At 42.1% G+C, this 22,060-nt stretch overlaps 1 protein-coding gene across 1 annotated transcript in view; it reads left to right on the forward strand.

Annotated features, from left to right (window-relative positions):
* UBAC2 (UBA domain containing 2) overlaps positions 1 to 22,060 on the forward strand; it is a 168,416-nt gene that overhangs the window by 127,541 nt on the left and 18,815 nt on the right. The window contains exon 7 of the mRNA XM_048854132.2: positions 3,193 to 3,438. Coding sequence (XP_048710089.1) covers positions 3,193 to 3,438 — 246 coding nt within the window. The remainder of the gene's footprint in view (positions 1 to 3,192; positions 3,439 to 22,060) is intronic.

Genomic DNA, 22,060 nt, shown 5'->3' on the forward strand with positions numbered 1-22,060 from the left:
CTGTGCTGATTAAACCTCAACTGGAATATTGTGTCCAGTTCTGGGTGCCACATTTCAGGAAAGGTGTGAACAAATTGGAGAAAGTCCAGAGAAGAGCAACAAAAATGATTAAAGGTCTAGAAAACATGATCTGTGAGGGAAGATTGAAAAAATTGGGTTTGTTTAGTCTGGAGTAGAGAAGACTGAGAGGGGACATAACACTTTTCAAGTACATAAAAGGTTGTTACAAGGAAGAGGGAGAAAAATTGTTGTTCTTAACCTCTGAGGATAGGACACGAAGCAATGGGCTTAAATTGCAGCAAGGGCAGTTTAGACTGGACATTAGGAAAAACTTCCTGTCAGAGAGTTAAGCACTGGAATAAATTACCTAGTGAGGTTGTGGAATCTCCATCATTTGGGATTTTTAAGAGCTGGTTGGAAAAACACATGTCAGGGATGGTCTAGATAATACTTAGTCCTGCCTTGAGTGCAGGGGACTGGACTAGATGACCTCTCGTGGTCCCTTCCAGTTCTGTGATTCCTTCGGGAACACAGGATATGGGATTTCTGTGGGTATCCATTGAACAGGGGCTAGATACACTTAGACTGCGTAAGTGGTGATCAGGCTGGTTTTGTTAAGGAGCTAGCAGGTACAGGTAAGACTCCCTCGCTCTGCAGGCAGATGGTAACAAGATGACACACTGCCCTTGGTGCCCTGCGAAGCATTACAGTCATTTCAGCATTTGTGACATCACAAATGTCAGTGTTTGTGACATGCCTTTCTGATCTGTTATGCCACAAGCAATAAACTGTGATAGCGCTGTGTGACATAGACAGAAAGAGACCAGTGATGGCACAAGAGAACTGTAAACATGATCATCACAACAAGGATGTGCAAGGATTATAACCACCCCACATTCATTCAATATTTACTTGCTTGTACACTACTAACCTCTGTATGGAATGTAGAATTTATTGCTGCAAGTAAAGGAAAAAGCACATGTGAATCAACTTTGTTCCATTTTTCTGATTACATAAATGTCTATTGTTCATCCATTGAGAATGAGAATTTCATTGAGAATGCACTAGAAAAAAAGACAAAAGGTGGAGAAAAGGGAGGTATTCTTCTCGGGGGAAGGGTGGTCCTTGAACACTGTACCACAGTTTACAAGGTTTACTTTGGACCACCACTCAAGTCATACGCACAGCACTTGAGTTCAGATATAAAACATAAGGAAATATATTTAAGAAAAAATAGAGATTCAAATAAAAAGCAGTGAGAGAGATGGGAACAAAAGATTATATGTAAAACAACATACCACAATGCATATTCTAAAGCCTAAATTTAACTAAGAAGTTATCCTCCAGTCTAAATAAGTTTATCTCACCCAAACTTCTTTCCAGTGTTCTCCACCAAGCTTGGGTAGAGATCATTTTTTCATAAAGCAAACTGTGCATTTACTTCCTAGATGAAGAATACCAGGATGTCTCTTTGCTCCTCCAAATATACCAGAACAGACCTTTGATGTTCACCTGAAGATTAACTGTTTATTTCTTCCTGTTGGATTTTTTCTGAAGTCTCCACCATCTCTTCATTAGCATTTATCTTAGAATGCTAGCAGACTCCTTTTGTAGGACACACTGCACAGTGGTGTCCCCAGCCCCGGGAGATAAGTGTCTCCCATAACCTGCCTAGAAGAATTTGTCTCAAGACAGACTACTTTTGAGTGACCTGTTTTTAACTGTGACCTAGAAAACATAAACTTTTATATACATAATTCTTCACATATTCTCCATACATACATCTCACAATGATTATGATGACCAGTGACTTTCATTAGAGACCTTACATGACATTCTTTTGGTGAACCTTCGGAATCTCTGTACTCCTCTACACCCAAGTGCCCTCTGCCAGTTGGCATCCAGAGGTTCTTGGGTCATGGGGACACTAAGACTCTCTGAAGGAATGTGGCCCCTTCTGTTGAGTCATCTTAGCTGCAGGGGCTAAAGCTCTGTAATGGAATTCAAGGTGGCTATTATGATGATTTATGCTGTGGGTGGCTCCAGTTAGTGCTAAGTGGGATGTAAGCAGCTAGGACAGAGAGGTAGCCTTGGAGAAAACCGTAAAAACAGCCATTCTTATAGATGAAACATAGGGTGAAGGTTCATGTTGTTTTTGGGGTAGCAATAAAGCAAAATTCCAGAGAGGAGGTAAATGTGGACCCTGTAGGCTGTGCACTTTGTTGAAAGTGGGATAGGGACTTGGCCCATTAACAGGGTATTACAGAAGGAATCTCATAGGAAGAGGAAGTTTCTCATTAGACTCATTAACCTCTCTAGTGCTGCCATTTAAAAATTAATAGGGTTTTGATGAACTTTAAAAAAATTGTTAGAAAAATTGCTAGATTTAATTATTTTAAAGTAACAGTCTGTGTACTCTGAAAGAGGTAACAATTTAGTTATATAACCTATGAAATCCCCACTATTAAAGCTTAAACTTGACTATATCTGTTCTTCTCTATGTGGGGGTGAGGAGCATGGAGTTAAGCAGAAATGCCACCCACCTGTCTCAACGGGTTGGGGAACTTGATGGAGTCAGCGGTGAAAGGGAGGGAGAGAGACTCTGGGAGGCACTAGGTAGCTCCTCTTTCCCTCCCCCTTTTGGAGGCTCTGGCACTCGTTGGTCAGCAGGGGGAAGGAGGAATGCTGATTGGCTCACATTCCCCAGCTCCAGGGATTTAACGTGGTGCATGGGGTACTGTTGGGTGTTTTTTAAAGCAAGTGCCCAAAATCTTCACAATACTGTGTTATCAAGGTCCTATCTCCCCACATCCACTTTAGGGCCAGCCAGGATCATTTGCTTTACCAGAGATCAAAAGCTTTAGCTATTTGAATTTTGCCTATAGCAAGTCACTGAGCTGGTATTTGTCTTTACCCCTAAAACAAAGAAATAAGAAATACACTTGAGTCACAAGTAATGCAATCTGCAGACTTTTAAAAATAATAGTTGGTGGTTGTAGTGGAAGTGTAGGTTGAAGAAATCCCACAGTGCTATATCCGTATTCTCTGAGACATGGATTCTCCACTGAAGACTCTGGCTAAATACACCAAATGAAATGTGACTTGAAAAAGTGAAAAAACAACATAGCTCTGTCAGCCAGTTAAGGCTTTGTGTTATAACAAAAAAAAAATTTATTTTGCTTTTGCTTTCAGATTTCTGGGATGTGCTACAGCAGTAGTGTGCTAAAAGTTCATCAGGTGCTTTGTGTTCCCAGCTGGCTGGCTAAGATATTTTCTTGGACTCTTGAACCAATATTCTCATCTGCAGAACCATCCAACGAGATTCGAGTAGGAATGGGAGCAACAGTGGACATCCAGAGACAGCAGAGAATGGAATTACTGGATCGTCAAATCATGATGTCTCAGTTTGCACAGATGAGACGGCAAAGACAACAGCAGGTATAGATAAATTATTTGTAAGATGTATGATTATGCTGAGTAATGGAAATATGGAGGGAAGGGGGTTTTGATTAATCATAATTTGTGGATCTAGTTTAGGAACAAGTATAGTCTTGTTTTTTAAAAAATTCCCTGTTGGAATTATGTAATTACTATTTCATAGACTTCTGTAATGTTAGCGAACATTTATGTAGGTTTTATTTTATTAAAGTTCATTACAAGACATGAAATATTTTCACAAAACAACTTAGGGGTAGGTAGGAGGCATTGCACTGTTTTACCACTAGCAAAATGAGCCTGAGATGTGAAGTGATTTATCAAAGCTCACAGTTGTGAGGTTATGCGGGGACTAGAACCCAGGACTTCAGGTTGCTTGATAGCCATTACCTCTGTGCTGCTACGCAGCAGCCATGTTGGACCTCTGTACATTGTCAATAGATGATCCTGCAGAGATAAAGACCACAGGAAGTAGTACCTCAGGAGGCTGTACTGACCGCTTCTTTCATGGCTCCGGATTGGTCCAGGCACCGTATTTAAGCCCAGAAGGAGTTCCAGGAAATGTCCATGCAAAAAGGTGGACTTCCCTGCCAGCCATAGCAATGGACCAGCCTCTCGGCTCACTCTCAGACTCCTGGCCCTGGCTGTGACCCTTGGCTCTGATTCCTGGTTCCTGACTACAGCTCTGACCTTTGGTGCTGTTCCTGGCCTCTGACCACTACTACTTGGACCAGTAGGCCTGGCTGACAAGGGTGTGTGACAGAGGCACAATTAAAACTCAGCATGTCCTGTTGTTCCAGGCCATGCTAGCAGTCAAAAAAGTTACCATCCTCTTCAGAGAGTTTGAAAATCTGCTCTGTAGTTAGGTGTTTTGCATGGGTAAATAGGAGGGATTACATCACCCGTATTGCACAAGGCTTGTTTCTTTATAAAAGCACACAAAATTCTCGATCTCTAATTTTCCTATAGACGTCAACCACAGTGCTTTCCTGTTACTGCTTTTAGTGCTTACATTTTATTTGCCTATTAATTAGATTGTTAGTCTCTTTATTTTTCTCAGTTTTGATGGCGTGGACAAGGGCAGATGCTCACCTACTTGTCCATGTAAGACAGTAAAATAAAGCAGCTGGTGCCTCGAATTGCATTTCTCCTAGGCGGCATATATTGGCAGTCTAGTAATAAAGCCAGGTGAACATGTAGGATCCATATGAACCTCTGGTTTCTGTAACTTAACTACAAGCTACATGAGAATGAATAATCGTCTGTGTGAGAGCTGAATTGCATTTTATCCCTCTGAATTTTAATACATTCAGCTGCTATGTTATGTGCTGGGTGGTGCTAGTATGGAAAGGAAAGGAGGAGAAAGATCTGGCCTGAATGAACAAGATGCACTAATGTAAAAGGTTAAAACTAGTTGCTTTAAAAGTTTGGTTTGCATTAGGGTTGAAAACACTGATAGACTTTTCTTCTATCTACTACTGAATTTAATTTAGCCTAAAAGAGTCAATAGGATGACATCTGTCTGAAGATGTGGGGAAAACATGAGGGGTTTGGCCCTCCTGGCATTTCTGGGTATCGTTTTCAAGGAAGATAATTTATATGAGAGTGATCTTAGTATTTAAAAAGGAGAATAACAACTGAGCTGAGGGAATACTCTAAATAAAATGCTAGATAAAATCACAGCTTGGGTTGAAAAGGACTCCTGGGTAAGCTAGTCTTTCCCTTTGCAGAAATGTACTGCGGGGTTGTCCAGTACTGTGTGTTAACACTATATGAATTTTACCTAAGGCAATTTAGAACAGCTCTAGTGTCAGTCCCTCATTTACCTTCCTGGTAACATAATTGTATTCTTCATAGTTAGCTTCACTTTAATTTTATTAAATTATCTTGTTGTACAACCCCAACAGTTGCAAACTGTTTTCTCTACCCTGCCAGCAATCACTTGTAACATAGTGTTTATTGTAAAAACTAAACTAGGAACTGTTCAATGCTCCAAAGTTAGTTGTTGTAAGAGAAACTAAACTGAAAGTGGCTGTTTGGCCACAAACAGGGGTAGCTAAACTTCTGGGAAATAAAAGGAGGCAGAAAGGACCCAAATAATCAGGAGAATCTTAAAAAGGATTTTAAAAAATTAAAAAGAAATAGTAAATACGTTCAAAATAGTAGGTGAAAAAATGTGTCCTTATTGTTTTGTCCTGTCTTCTCCTAAGAATTGTTTTCTATTGTGGAAGGATGTACTGAATAATCCACCTTGTACCAAAAATAGTTTTTGAAAAAGTTTTTAATAAAACAAAAATGAACCATATTTTAATAGCATATCTTAATTTTTCTTTGCCCTACACTTCCACTACAACCACTGTTCCCATTACGAGGTTATTCATGCATTTCAGTCAAATAAGAAGGCAGTTAGCCTTTAGCTTACCACTTCATAATGCACATGACATGTTCACCAATACCCTACTCATATCCTTGAGCAGAGGTGAAAGTAAGCCGGTACGGCCCAGTACAGCATACCGGTAAGAGCCGGTGTGCCGTACCGGGACCGGCTTTCCCAGAGGGCAATTTAAAGCCCTGGGGTAGCTGTGGCAGGGATTTAAAGGGCCCCGGAGCTTCAGCCGCTGCTACCGCCCCGGCCCTTTAAATCTCCACCTGAGCCCTGCCTCCAAAGCCCTGGGGTAGTGGTGGCAGGGCTCTGGCGGGGATTTAAAGGACCCTGGAGCTCCAGTCCCCACTACCGCCCCAGGCCTTTAAATCCCCACTGCTGCTACCCCAGGGCTCAGGGAGGAGGGCTCAGGTGGGGATTTAAAGGGCCCCGGAGCTCCAGCCGCCGCTACCCCCCTGGGGCCTTTTAAATCCCCGCCTGAGCCCTGCTGCCCGAGCCCTGGGGTAGCGGCGGTGGGGCTCCAGAGTGGATTTAAAGGGCCGGGGCAGTAGCGGTGGCTGGACCCCCGGGGCCCTTTAAATCCCCGACGGAGCCCAGCCGCCGCTACCCCAGGGCTCGGGCAGCAGGGCTCAGGCGGGGATTTAAAGGGCTCAGGGCTCCAGCAGCTGCTACCACAGCAGAGCCCCAGGCCCTTTAAAGCTCTGCCGGAGCCCAGAGCCCTGGGGTAGCGGTGGCAGCCAGGATCCCCTAGGGCTCCTCAGTGATTTAAAGGGCCCGGGGCTCCTCTGCAGCAGCGGCAGCTGGAGCCCTGTGCCCTTTAAATCGCCCCTGAGCCCCGGGGTTCCCACCGCCTCTGCAGCTGGTAGCTCGGGGGTGATTTAAAGGGTCCCGGGCTCCCAGCCGCCACTACCGCAGCTGGAGCCCTGGTCCTTTAAATCAAGATTTAAAGGGCCCGGGGACTTAAGGCTCCGCCTCTTCCGGTTGATGCCACGCCACCTGCTCAGGACTCCGGCTTACTGGTGAGTCCTCTAACTTACTTTCACCCCTGTCCTTGAGTCCCTTATTGCTATATTAGTGAATGCCCAGCAAAGTCAGCGAAGGGAAGGCGATGGAGTTAATCTATCAAAACTTTAGAAAGGTCTGGTATGCAAAGCTAGTAACCAGTTTTTCTTAACTCATAGAATTTACTGGATGCCAGTCAAATCACCAAAAGCAGGGCTCAGAGATTCCAGTATGTGTTGAAGCAAAAATGAAAAATGGTCCAATTCATGATTGAATACCTGAATGTTTTAAAATTTGTGTTGAACCAAACTACATTCATCTGCAACCAAAAAAGCACATCGGTCCAATATTATTGATGGTTAACATTTGATATATATGCCTGATCTGCTAAATATAAATATAGCAATTTCACTCAATTTAATAAAATCGCTAGAAACAACGTATCTTGGGTGTTGTAATGATTCTTACTGTGTAATATAGTAACATCCTATTTAATAGAAAGATCTGATGGCTATATTCCTATATAATGTCTCTTTGAAAAAAAGCTTGTTACTGTAATGATTGTTTCTGATATTTACATAGCAGTGATTTATAAACTTGTTAAAACTTCCTAAATAAATAGAAGATTGAGGTCTAACATTGTCCTCAGATTATGTTGTTACTGTTATGCAAACCCATTGCCTTCAATGAGTGTGTAATCTGAAGACAGTAATATTGCACAGGTGTAACTGAGTGTGTAATCTGAAGACTGTGAGGTTGCACAGGTGTAACTGGGTGTGTAATCTGAAGACAGTGGGGTTGCACAGGTGACCTGACAGTTAGAACCTAGATAATGAGTACTTGTGGCACCTTAGAGACTAACCAATTTATTTGAGCATAAGCTTTTGTGAGCTACAGCTCACTTCATCGGATGCATACTGTGGAAAGTATAGAAGATCTTTTTATACACACAAAGCATGAAAAAATTGGTGTTTACCACTACAAAAGGTTTTCTCTCCCCCCACCCCACTCTCCTGCTGGCAATAGCTTATCTAAAGTGATCACTCTCCTTACAATGTGTATGATATCATGATCGCTTTTGTAGTGGTAAACACCCATTTTTTCATGCTTTGTGTGTATAAAAAGATCTTCTATACTTTCCACAGTATGCATCTGATGAAGTGAGCTGTAGCTCATGAAAATTTATGCTCAAATAAATTGGTTAGTCTCTAAGGTGCCACAAGTACTCCTTTTCTTTTTGCGAATACAGACTAACATGGCTGTTACTCTGAAACCTAGATAATAATCTACTGGTGATATACAAACTATAAGAGAATCTGGTTCACTCTTCCTGAACTGTATTGGCTCTGTAAGGTTGACAGTAGTAGAAGGTAGCAAATACATTTAAAAAAAGAATTAAAGTCAGCAAATATGGCTCTGAATACACACTGGGAGAATGCCAATTTGTGAGGTAGTCCAGAGCAAGCACATTGTTATGCTTCCCCCAAACCAACCCAAGAGGAAGATTGACTTCTGGACTCTCAATCCCCCTCCTGATTTCCCTGTTGCATCAGGAGTGAGTAAACTGTGACAGGTGTGACCTGTTGCAGCATATACACCCTTACATACCAGTATAGCTACATCACCAGGTGCATTGGGGAAGTGGAGTCAAGGTTCCATGCACTTCTTGACCCTACCTGCCCATTCCCACCTATTTGCCGAAGGTGGGGAACATAGGAGTTCTGAGTAGCCGATTTTCCTCTGCATGCAGGAAGGTATGGTGCACCAGCTCAAGGGAGTAAGGAGTTGCCTTATGCTCTTTCCCTTACCCCAGCAAACAGGACAAGCTGTGATCTATCCCTAAGAAGGTACCATTTTTATAATCACTTTTCATAGCAAATCTGTACTTCAGTTCTCTAGAAGAAATACAGAAACTGTTGCAATGAGCCCAGCAAGTTGAGACAATCCAACACAATAAGACTGCAATTTAGGTGGGAGAAGAGGTTCAACTTTAAATCCCAAAATTTAGGAGGAGATTTAAGGGGGAGTTTTAATTCACCTTTCTTCTTTAAGTTTGAATACCTCAAAGAATAATAATCTGAAGGGAAAAGGGGAAGAAAGACTTGACCAAAGCAAAATTAGCAAACAACAGGATAATGCAGTAGCCTGAAGAGTAAGTCCCAAAGGGCTACAATAAAATAATTCTGAAGAAAAAATAAGAGAAGAGAGAGAGAAACTGAAAAATAGAGTGGAAGAACTGAAAAAAAGAGAACATCACAGTGGAAGAGACTGGAAAAAAAATTATTCAGCTGCTGGCAAATACGTTTGATTACTCTCTACTACCCCAAAAATTAGGAGTGTAAAAGATTTTCTCAACTCCTTATTCTTTCCTTCTGTGTTGTTCAATGGTTTGTTAAAGCAGGATTTTCTTGGAGCACTTTCTATGAAAACAGTTAGGTTCATTGGCATTTAGTCTTTGAAAAATTTCCATTTCCTTTTCCATTCTCTCTAGCTGTTGTGCCCCAAACCCAGGGTAACATGGAGTGTAGTGGAATAACTCATAGAACTTCTGTACTCTTGGACACACAAACATTTGGAGGAGTAGAATGAATCCACAGTAGGGTTTGAGCTTAGATCATCCAGATTGCTACTTGATGTACCTCCTTTTGAATTATGGTATAAATTGTTACTGATAGATTGATACTGGTATCTGCATATAATAGTCTGGAGACTTGAGCTGCATTTCTTTAAAAATTGTAGTTGTTATGGTAGTTAAATGATTGGACTTGTCTTGGTTGCTGGTTACTATGGCTACTGTGCTTAAACAACTTATGTTTAAGTTATGTCAATTGCTAGCTATTTCTTTTCTATACAATTACCACAGCATTGTTATGTCAATTGCTATTTCTTTTCTATACAATTACCACAGTATTTTCTGTTTGTTTTTTTCACGCTGGCTGTTGGTGAACTTGCTCCATAGATGAAGAATTCTTTAGCTATTAATATAAATTTTATGTTGTATATAGTCACACTCTTGAAAATAAATAAAATTTACTAGCCTACAAGTTCTCTTATTGACACATGCTACAGGTGTATCGGAGTGGGGCTCATTGGGACAGTCCTCTCTCCTGGGCAGCCTGGGCCTTGTACTCCCCATCACAGCTCTCCCCCCCACCCCATGTGTTCTTTTCCCTTATCTGAGTGTCTCTTTGTCCCCATCCCCAGTCTTTCTTCTTTGGATCTTTCTTCTCCCCAGCTACTCTCTGGCTCACATTCTCTTTTCCTTTACCTCCTTTCCCTGCGTGTCCTCCTCCTGCCACAAAGTCACTCTGCAGAACCAGCAAGCAGGGGAAGTTCTTTTAGGTCCATTGGCTGGTGCCTTCTGGAGCTTTAGGATTGAAGGGGTGGCTGCTTCTACTTCTCTAACTCTTCAGCCTCTCTCCTCCTTATATTCAAGGTAGGGGTCTGGGATTTTAAGGGCCCCTCCTGCGGCTGCTCCGTCTTCTTGCTTTGTTTTCCCTCCCTTTGCCAGGTCTCCTCCACCCTCATATCTTCCATTTTCCAGCCCCTTGAGGTTCCTCTTGCTGGGTACCAGGCTCAAGTGAAAGCATTGGTTGGAAGAGGGGAGGAGCTACCGCATCCGTACATCAGCCTCTGAACAGAGACTGGATATGATTTTCATTTCCCACTGAAAAATGTGCAGGCAGACAGGTGGCTGAGCTACAAATAGCTGGATGAGGAGCTTCTGCCTTGCAACCAGCCACTGGTGACACTGTTTCTGAACACAGAAATAGGCACATAAGATGTAGCAAAGAGGTAGAAAACGGCAAAATGGAGGCCCAAAACTTGCAGGGAGCAGCTGGAGACTGGTTTTTCAGCACACAGTGCAGCATGTTGAGGTTCAAGCGCAACTTGGTCGAAACCAGGTTTATTATTTCCCCTCCTTAACCCTTTTCTGTCTTCACTTTTTCACATTACTATGGACAAGACTGCCATCCTTCCTGCCATTCAGACCTGCACGCCTTAGCATGTCTTCTGTCTCTCCTTCCAGCACATTCATATGTTAACAGATCTTGTGCTTTCTTCTCTACAGATTTTCTGAAGTCTGATCCCAGCAGCTAATAACTTCTTCACACCTCATTTATAATCCTTCTTGGTTATTGTAATCTATCCTCTCTGATCCCCATCTTGCTTTAATTCAGTCATTCCAAAAGCCTGATGCAAAGATTGTCTTGCTTGCATGTGATTTCCTCTTCAAATTCTTCTACTGATTCTCACTTTGCCTCCTGTATTAAATTTAAACTTTCTCATTCTCTCCCTGCACAGTAACACTCCATGCCTCATTTAATTGATTTTATCATTCCCTGATGTGCTCTTCACTCACCCAGCCTCTTCGCCTTTTTCATAGAATCATAGAATATCAGGGTTGGAAGGGACCTCAGGAGGTCATCTAGTCCAACCCCCTGCTCAAAGCAGGACCAATCCCCAATTAAATCATCCTAGCCAGGGCTTTGTCAAGCCTGACCTTAAAAATATCTAAGGAAGGAGATTCCACCACCTTCCTAGGTAACGCATTCCAGTGTTTCACCACCCTCCTAGTGAAAAAGTTTTTCCTAATATCCAACCTAAACCTCCCCCACTGCAACTTGAGACCATTACTCCTTGTTCTGTCATCTGGTAGTACTGAGAACAGTCTAGATCCATCCTCTTTGGAACCCCCTTTCAGGTAGTTGAAAGCAGCTATCAAATCCCCCCTCATTCTTCTCTTCCGCAGACTAAACATCCCCAGTTCCCTCAGCCTCTCCTCATAAGTCATGTGTTCCAGTCCCCTAATCATTTTTGTTGCCCTCCGCTGGACTCTTTCCAATTTTTCCACATCCTTCTTGTAGTGTGGGGCCCAAAACTGGACGCAGTACTCCAGATGAGGCCTCACCAATGTCCAATAGAGGGGAATGATCACGTCCCTCGATCTGCTGGCAATGCCCCTACTTATACAGCCCAAAATGCCATTGGCCTTCTTGGCAACAAGGGCACACTGCTGACTCATATCCAGCTTCTCGTCCACTGTAACCCCTAGGTCCTTTTCTGCAGAACTGCTGCCGAGCCATTCGGTCCCTAGTCTGTAGCGGTGCATTGGATTCGTCTGTCCTAAGTGCAGGACTCTGCACTTGTCCTTGTTGAACCTCATCAGATTTCTTTTGGCCCAATCCTCCAATTTGTCTAGATCCCTCTGTATCCTATCCCTACCCTCCAGCGTATCTACCTCTCCTCCCAGTTTAGTGTCATCTGCAAACTTGCTGAGGGTGCAATCCACACCATCTTCCAGATCATTTATGAAGATATTGAGAAAACTGGCCCCAGGACCGACCCTTAGAGCACTCCACTTGATACTGGCTGCCAACTAGACATGGAGCCATTGATCACTACCCGTTGAGCCCGACAATCTAGCCAGCTTTCTATCCACCTTATAGTCCATTCATCCAGCCCATACTTCTTTAACTTGCTGGCAAGAACACTGGGAGACAGTGTCAAAAGCTTTACTAAAGTCAAGGAACAATACGTCCACTGCTTTCCCTTCATCCACGGAGCCAGTTATCTCGTCATAGAAGGCAATTAGATTAGTCAAGCATTACTTGCCCTTGGTGAATCCATGCTGACTGTTCCTGATCACTTTCCTCTCCTTTAAGTGCTTCAGAATTGATTCCTTGAGGACCTGCTCCATGATTTTTCCAGGGACTGAGGTGAGGCTGACTGGCCTGTAGTTCCCAGGATCCTCCTCCTTCCCTTTTTTAAAGATGGGCACTACATTAGCCTTTTTCCAGTCGTCCGGGACTTCCCTGATCGCCATGAGTTTTCAAAATAATGGCCAATGGCCCTGCAATCATATCTGCCAACTCCTTTAGCACTCTTGGATGCAGCGCATCCAGCCCCATTGACTTGTGCACATCCAGCTTTTCTAAATAGTCCCGAACCACTTCTTTCTCCACGGAAGGCTGGCCACCTCCTCCCCATGCTGTGCTGCCCAGTGCAGCAGTCTGGGAGCTGACCTTGTTTGTGAAGACTGAGGCAAAAAAAGCATTGTGTACATTAGCTTTTTCCACATCCTCTGTCACTAGGTTGCCTCCCTCATTCAGTAAGGGGCCCACACTTTGGTGTCTTTCCCTCAGTAGGAGCGGGAACTGCAAATCTGTCATCCTCAAGAATGAAGCTCATGAGAGCAGGAGACAAGTCTTTCTCAGCTACAGGGCCAAGACTGTGGAACTACCTCCCAGAGGGGAAGAGTGACTGCATTTCTGTCTACTTTCAGAGAGAAATGCAAAACTCACTACTTAGGCCTGCCTTTCCTACAGCAACAATAACTGAAAAGATGATAGTCAAATGTATGCACCAGCTACCACCAGGGGAATCTAGAGCACATGAAGGACTTTATTCTATTTTGTGCAAATAAAACACTTGGGTGCCTCCAATCTGAGCGTGAAATAAAATCTTAAATACTGTAGCTCACAACCACCCTGGGACGGGGGCATGCACTCATTCTTTTAACCCTTTTCATATGCTATCATTGCATTGAGTACTGTAACATATAGGGCTTTAGGAGCAAACTGTAAAGAATTCTAAGGGGGCAGTGGTGCTGCCTCCTTACTTATCCAGCTGGATAAAAATTTATTCTCTGACCTCTCTTTTTAGCAAAAGTTTTTTCCAAAAAGGGGCTTGCTACTCAAAGCTTGCCAAGTATAACAACTCTTTGGATGCTACCGAGATTGGCTTCTTTTGTGCTTGCTTCTAAAATGCACCATTTTAAATAGAAATGTTCCCAAAAGTAGATAACTCAGTTTTACTCAGGTATTCTTACCTGTTTGTTCAAATGTGTCCAAGTCCATAGATGTAGTCGAGAAGTATGTCCCCACTTTTCTGATTGCAATTTACTGACATGTTTCCATAAATTTAAAAATTTAGGCTCTTAATTCATTAAAATATTAAATTTTCTGGGTACTGATGCAGGTAATGAGCCTGCTGCACTTTCTTTTCCAGACTTCACTCTTTATTCTAAACCTTATTCATGGAAACTGACAAACCCATAAGTATAGAAGCACTAGTGGGTACTACTATAGTACATAGAAAATATTCTAAATTAGTAGCCGGTTGTCACAATTACCAGGATTACTGCACCTCTACCTCTCCTGGTTTCTCTACATATGTCTAGGTTACCAGGTGTCTAGCCATCTACCACATGGGGCTCCTGGTAGGTGTAAGACTCCACTAGACACCCAAAAACCTCTGTGGTCTGGATGGCACAATCTGATCCCTTAACTCACAAACCAGTTCTCTCTCACTGCTTTGGGGAGAGTGTCTTCAAATCTTGCTCAGTCTTTGATATGCTCTTGCAGGACCCAAATAACTTTTTAGCTGTTTATAACCCTTTGATCTGTTAGCTTCCAGCATTGGCTAAACAAGGCTTGCAACTTTGCTGGAGATAGAATGTAGAATCCTCAAATCTAACAGTTTTCCCCGTTGCCTTTCAAGTGTGTTGTGGGATGTTCCTATCTGGGATCCACTGTCTTCCATTCCAGGTGACAGCCCCCATTGAATTAAAGCAATATAGGCATATAATAAACATTACACTAACCCTAATATAGCTATACAGTCTATCTCAATAACTAGGTCACATACAATATTCACAAAATTATTATATAGCAGCTCCTCATATGCCATACCAATCACTTCTTACTTTCAACAAATTGCAGGGCTTTGCCTCACGATGTTGATGGGTGATGATTGGATTTAATTTATGGCTAGGTTTTTATGGTCATTCTTTTGCTAAGTGTTTAAACTTTTCCATCATCAGATTTATTTAGGAATGTGTATTTTCTGCCTTATACAGTGCTGTGTTTGCTGCTCATTTGTTTTAGTAGATATGTATAGGTTCCCAGCGCTTAATAAGTTAATATCTGGAATTTAGATTGGATAGAATAGTTAAGTTTGCCTTTTCCTTTTTATAGAAATATAGTTAGAGGAATCAAGAACTTCAGCATCAAATCATGCTGTAACTATCTTTCTAAAGCTGTTACCCCTGCAATTATGTTTGCAGTTAATAAGCTTTTTACACAGGATACGGATAATATCTGTATTTTTCTATTTCCTGTAACTTATTTAGTTTGTATTTTTCTGGAAAACGTGTCAGATTTGACATATAAAATTCAGTAATAGCACTGGTTTAAGAAGCACAGTGTAGGCAAGTGTTATGCACGCTTTCCTAGACAGCTCTCTTAATTCTGACCTGCAACCCCCTGGCTATTCTGCTTGTGTGCCTCTCTTGAGAAGAGACTGCCATTCATGTCGGATTTTGCGGTGGCTTTCTGACCAACTGGGCAACCAGGATGAGACTGCAAAGTTTATTTCCATCTGTAGCTTAAGACAGAATTTGAATCCAGGTTTCCAGAGCTGAAAGGCTAATGCACTCATTCACTGAATCATTTACTGGCCCTGTATATGCACACAGCAGTTGTACACGTTTATTGCAATGTATTTTGTACTTTGTTTTTACATTTTCATTGGTAGTGTCTTACAAAATGTACTCCTCAAAGCACAATTGTAGAATCTACTTTTTTAGATTCTTCTTAGTCTTTATTTCTGTTAAAAGAACAGGTTTTGTATACAGGAAGTGAGTAGAGGTGAGTTTAAGTATCTAACCACCAACCTTCAACAACGTGTAGCATCAGTCAACATCCTGACTGCCTCACGTTTCAGGATTCAGACCAGGGCACAGCCCAGAGACACATCTAGCAGCACTAAAAGATGACCTCCTTATGACCACCGACACAGGTAAAATCTCCCTGTGCATACTGCTGCATCTGTCTGCAGCCTTTGACACGCTAGTCCACAAGATGCTGCTGATGCATCTAGCTGACGTAGCAGAAGTAGATGGCCCAGCACTACAGTTACTCAAATCATTTGTCTCCAGCAGAATTCAGAGAGTGGTGGTCGGCAATTCCTCCTCCTCCTCTTTAAAGGCCCTTACCTGCAGGGTCCCCCAAGGATCCATACTATCACCTCTTCTCTTCAATATACATGAGGCCACCGGGGCAGAGAATGAAATGCTGTGGTCGCAGCTGCCAACAGGATGGGCACTCAACTATGTCTCATTCTCAACTGATGCAACCATTGCCATGGCTACGATGTCAGAATGCATACAGGAAATCAGCTCTTTGGCGCAGAAGAGCTGGCTCCGACTGTACCCTGGCAAAACCCAAATGATGCTGGTTGTAAAGAGAAATGCTTTTAAGAGAGAGCCAACATATTGTCTCCCTCATTTGTCAAAGTGGTGCCGTGCCTCAAAGTCCTGTTTGACTGCACACTGAGCTTGGATGACTGGGAAGCAGCAGTTCCCCAAAATGCCTTTTTTCACCTCCAACTTGCTAGGAAAAGTCATCCCTTCTTCCTGGACAAGGACCTGGCCACAGTGGTCCATGCATTTGTCACCGCTGATCTGGATTACTGTAACTCACCATTTGAGTGTGAAGATGATGGACAGACTCCAAAGGTGCTGCAGAATGTGGCTGCCTACCTTCTCCATGGCTTAGGCCACTGTGAGCATATCAGGTCCATGCTCAAATCCCTTCACTGGCTCCCAGCCAATTTAAAGGCCTTGGTCCTAAGTTTCAAAGTAATCAATGGATCAAACCCCAGCTACATCAAAGACCGAATGTCAGCCTATGAATCTATGTGACAGTTGCATTCGTCTGGTGCAACACCAATTCATAACCCAGGATGAAGCATGTGAGCACTAGAGACAAAGCATTCTTATTCAAAGGGATATGGCTATGTAATGAACTTCCAGAGGAGATCAGGCAAATTCAGTCTGACCATTTTTAGGAATCACTGCAAAACTTTCCTGTTTCAAAAAGTATTTTTAACATAAGAATGACAATCACAACAGTGACACTTCCTTGTACTCTAAACCTCTACAGGCTTAAAGTACAAAAAAATCAAAACCAAGATCCTACCCCAAGCAAAGTTTTGACCCTGAAATGGGAGAAGTGCCAGAGACTCCATGAAGTTCACCAGAAACTTTTTGCTATTGTTTTCATGGAAGGTACTCAGATACCATGGTGGGTGGCAGTATAAAATTCTTAGCTCGAGTTAATGACACTATTTTTACATCTGTCTTAAAACAAGAAATATTAAAACTTTCACTCTATAGCAAAGCCTATAGTCTCTTTTTTTTCCCCACCCGGGATTATTACCCTCTCCTTGAATGAGGTAGTAGTAAAATTCAAAATTTGTATGAAGTTTTATCAGAAAGGAAATATTTGAGACATTACTTTTAGCACATTAGAGGCCTTAATTTAAAAAGAAAAAACTTACATAAAACCAGTGGGACAATCAGAATATCTGGCCCTGCACAAAATATCTCCTATTGTGTAGATTATGAGTACTGGGCAGATTGTGTGTTATTTAAAAAATGAAATGCAAAAGCTGTTTCCTTTTTTCCATCTCTCACTATGTGGTTACGTCTTTAGAAAAGGTGTAGAGGTCAGATATTAGGAGGTGTTTCCTGTTTGTGCAAACAGATGGCAAGTTGGCATTAACTCAGGCACATGCATTGCATTATCAAAATATCTGAGTGCTTACAGAGCTTTCAAGAAAACTTCTAAAACACATTTTCTTTCTCTATCTAAGTGAATAGGATTGACAGATGTTTAATTGCTATTTAGTTGACGATTAGTAGCTGCCCAAAATATAACTTTTTTTATTTTGCAAACACTGAGTAAAATGCACTTTTGTGCTTTTTTTGTTGTGTGTATGATCTGAGTAACTAGGTTCATTACTATAAATTACTCTACCTGAGTCTATACAAAAAGGAGTGTATGTCTTTTATGTGCTACGTGCATTGTCTTGTATACCACAGAAAGATGAGATAGCAGGAAAGTGGTTTAACTAGTTCACAACTTGATTAAGTAACATATCTGGGAACTATCCAGCAATGACTTGTCCTGTGCAGACCATCCTTCATTTGTAACCTGTACCACCTTGCGGAGAGATGCTGTGAGCCCCTCATCCCATTAATATGCTCCCAGAACTGTTGCTGGGACCCCACCACTCTCCTGTGACAATCGAGAGGGTTGTCTCCTTGCCGTTCCAGCCATTTGGAGCCCCAAACCCATTCCCCACCTTCTCTAGGAGATGCCTTTTCCTAATCTGCTTCCAATTCCGGTTTATCAGGGAACAGGACCCCCGATTGAAAGAGTACCTGCACTGGGCACCTGCCAAGTTGTGATAAAATAAATTTCACAACCTGATATATCCACTGGGTCCCTGGGGTGCTGAGAGAAAGGAAAAAACCAACCCACACTGCCCAGGTCAATCTGGCAGTGAGAAAAAAATTCCTTCCCTGCCCCCAAAGGGTAACTAGCACGATGCTCACAGCAAGGCCCCCAAACCCACCCCTATTCTAATCCCAGTGGGCAGAAGGAGGAGGAATGGTGTCCTGGGCATGAAGAAGGGTTCATAAGACCTCCCCTTGTTTGTGGAGCCGTTAGACTTTTGCTGCATCTCTCTATCCAACCAATCAGCCAAGGAGCTCCCCTCCTCAAACCTGTGAGGAGGCTGAGTGCCATGAGCAGGGTGTGTGCATTCCTTAAAGTGTCCAAGTGTTTACTTTCCCCTGCTGGCCTAGACAAAACCTCTCCCAGCTACGAGACTGTGGTGGGGAAGGCACTGTCAGCAACTTGATCATTTCTGCCCTAACATTGATTTTTAATGGTAATGCAACTTAATTGTCTTCTCTGCTGTGGCCTAAGAAGCAAGCCCTTACTTTAAAACAGTTTCTAAATAATGCAGGTCAACCCTAAGAGAGAGGGGGTTCCAATTCTAGGAACCAGTGTTTGGAAGCTGATGGTGACATCCTGCCTACTCACTGTGACAAACTTTCTGCTGCTTCGAGACCCAGATTGGAAAAAAAGCCATCCCACGACTCTTGGAGGAATAGGGTGCACAAGTAGGGAGGTCAAAGGGAAAGTTTCCTTCCTTCCAGTAATTCTTTCATGACTTCCATCCACTGATAAAGTAGAGCACTAAAACCGGAGCTAAGAAAGGAGGCACAAGCTGGTAGTCCCATCTCCCCCGTAGAAAACACGAGCAGCAGCCGCTTTCGAGAACCATGAATGGGGAAAGGCAGGGGGAGATTTCACATACATCTTCCTAGGGACAGTCTTGAGATCACCATTGCCCAAGATACCTGGAGATCTCAAAAAGTTGTTGGGATTGACTCTGGGTGTGAGCGGTGTGGCACGGTTAGAATTGCCTGGTCTGAAACCTCTTACGTTCTCCCTTATTTATCATTAAATTTGAATTTAGTTCACATAATAAACAGCCAATTCACAAGCTCTGCTTGGATGTCACCAGACAGCTTGGAACAGATGTCACTGTCAATGAGAGTGGCGGAGAGGCCAATTGCAAATCTACAATGAAATATGCTCCTTTTGCATAGAAATTATGTGCTAATAATAGATGACCCTTTAAAAGATGAGACGCTCCATTCAGTCAGGTCAGTCGACCATAGTGCAGATATTCCTCTGAAGTGTACCTGGATATTTGCATATTAAGTATGTTAGGGGACATAAAATACACTGCAATTTAACATTTGCCATAAAACTGTGTATGAATGCAGGGGGAGGGTCTGAAAATGATTTCCTGTAAGGCAAGGCTTGGCAGTAGTCTCTTTTTTTTTTTCCTCCCCTTTTTGTCTATTTTTAAAAACTGGCATATGTGGGATTACTTGACTTCATGATGATTTTTCCATCCTACCTGCTCTGGGGCTGGATTTAGTTAAATTCTCAGCTTTTTATATAGTGCTAAACCTTAAACACTTTCCAGATTTGCCTGATCGTATTATTGCTGCATTTATGATATTCCCTATAATTAATAAAGAATACTGGGGTAATGGCACCTAGATCCAAAGGCCAGTGAAATGATTTAAAGGCAATTTAAAGCTGTGAAAAATTACTTATCTGATCTGATGTAGGTATTTCTAGGAAATGTGTCACTGTGGTATCTGCTTGAATCTGTTCTTACTACATTATCTGCATCCGTAGTTTAGTAAGATGTCTGTTGCTAAAGTGATGCTCTAAATAGTTAGTACAGAAACTGCTTTTTTAAAGATTGAAAACACTTTGTTTTTGTGTGTTGGGGGTGCCAAATAGAAGGCTCATTTCTGAGAGATAGGGTGTCCCTTTGCAGTGTCAGTTGACAAATAACATGAACTTGTGAAGATTTTGTAGACCAAATAGAATAAATAAGTAATTAACGATGCTATAGGTTCAGTTGGAAAGGCAGCTACACTTATTTCAGTTGTCAGATAGACCAGTACATTTATAAATTAGCACATTGTTTGACTGTCTGATGCCTTATGATTTCCAATGCATAGAATAAAAATGTCGTAACATAGACAACCTTCTTCAATACATCAATTTTTCTTGGAATACATTGTTAAATACACCAATGTCTTTTTGTCCCTTGATCGTTTAAAGGAAATAAATACAAACAAAACTGCATTAATGCAACATTCTGGTTAGATTTTAAGTTAATTGCCCCAGCCCAACGAAGCTTAAAGGAAAAAGCAGAGCTGAAAAAAAAATAACTCTTTTTTTAAGAGGAAGGTCTTCTGAGAAAGAGTTCTAGGCCCAAAATAGAGCAGCTGCAGGAAGGAAGCCCAGATCCCATACAAACTGAAAGGAAGAAGGACTCCTTTCCACAATAGTGAGAGAGAAGAGGGAGGGAGACACGGGGAGTGAGGGTGAACAAGCTGCCTTATAGACACACAAGCGTCAGGAAAAAACACATAAAACAGAGAGATTGTAAAGGAACAGATGTTGTTTTCATGGGCAGTGGTTCTAATATTACCCATAATCTGTCAAAAAAAACTTTGCTGATACATCACTGTTACCTCTGGGCAATTATGTAAATAACACTTGACGTTACTGTATGTATTCGTTATACTGTAAAAAGTAAGCCCCTTACAATTCTTTTTCTGTGGTTTGGTTACATTTACATTTTAAATTAAATTTCTGTTTTTGTAACACACTTTGTACAAAATGCATTTACTTTGGAACAATGCCAAAATGTGAAACATGATATTTAATAGAGTAAATCTAGGCAAGGAGGAGAATCTTTTCAAAGTCATTTCAACTGTATTAGATTTATACAGGCACTTAGATAGTACAGTGATGGCTGTAGAAAACTTTTACATGGCAACTGTATCATAGACATTCTCAGTAGGCTTTATCCTGAGTTTACCTCTGTGATTTTGTTGGTGCCCTGAGAAATCCGCTCATTGCCTCCTCCTCCTTAATCTCCTGCATTTTTTGCCTTTCCCATCTGTCATAAATATAAAGGGAAGGGTAAACCCCTTTGAAATCCCTCCTGGCCGGGGGAAAGCTCCTCTCACCTGTAAAGGGTTAAGAAGCTAAAGGTAACCTCGCTGGCACCTGACCAAAATGACCAATGAGGAGACAAGATACTTTCAAAAGCTGGGAGGAGGGAGAGAAACAAAGGGTCTGTGTGTCTGTCTATATTCTGTCTTGGCCGGGGATAGACCAGGAATGGAGTCTTAGAACTTTTAGTAAGTAATCTAGCTAGGTACGTGTTAGATTATGATTTCTTTAAATGGCTGAGAAAAGAACTGTGCTGAATAGAATAACTATTTCTGTCTGTGTATCTTTTTTGTAACTTAAGGTTTTGCCTAGAGGGGTTCTCTATGTTTTTGAATCTAATTATCCTGTAAGGTATCTACCATCCTGATTTTACAGGGGGGATTTCTTTATTTCTATTTACTTCTATTTTTATTAAAAGTCTTCTTGTAAGAAAACTGAATGCTTTTTCATTGTTCTCAGATCCAAGGGTTTGGGTCTGTGGTCACCTATGCAAATTGGTGAGGCTTTTTATCCAACATTTCCCAGGAAAGGGGGGGTGCAAGTGTTGGGAGGATTGTTCATTGTTCTTAAGATCCAAGGGTCTGGGTCTGTAGTCACCTAGGCAAATTGGTGAGGCTTTTTACCAAACCTTGTCCAGGAAGTGGGGTGCAAGGTTTTGGGAAGTATTTTGGGGGGAAAGACGCATCCAAACAGCTCTTCCCCAGTAACCAGTATTAGTTTGGTGGTGGTAGCGGCCAATCCAAGGACAAAGGGTGGAATATTTTGTACCTTGGGGAAGTTTTGACCTAAGCTGGTAAAGATAAGCTTAGGAGGTTTTTCATGCAGGTCC

This window comes from Caretta caretta, chromosome 1, assembly GCF_965140235.1.
Source record: "Caretta caretta isolate rCarCar2 chromosome 1, rCarCar1.hap1, whole genome shotgun sequence".
NCBI lineage: Eukaryota > Metazoa > Chordata > Testudines > Cheloniidae > Caretta > Caretta caretta.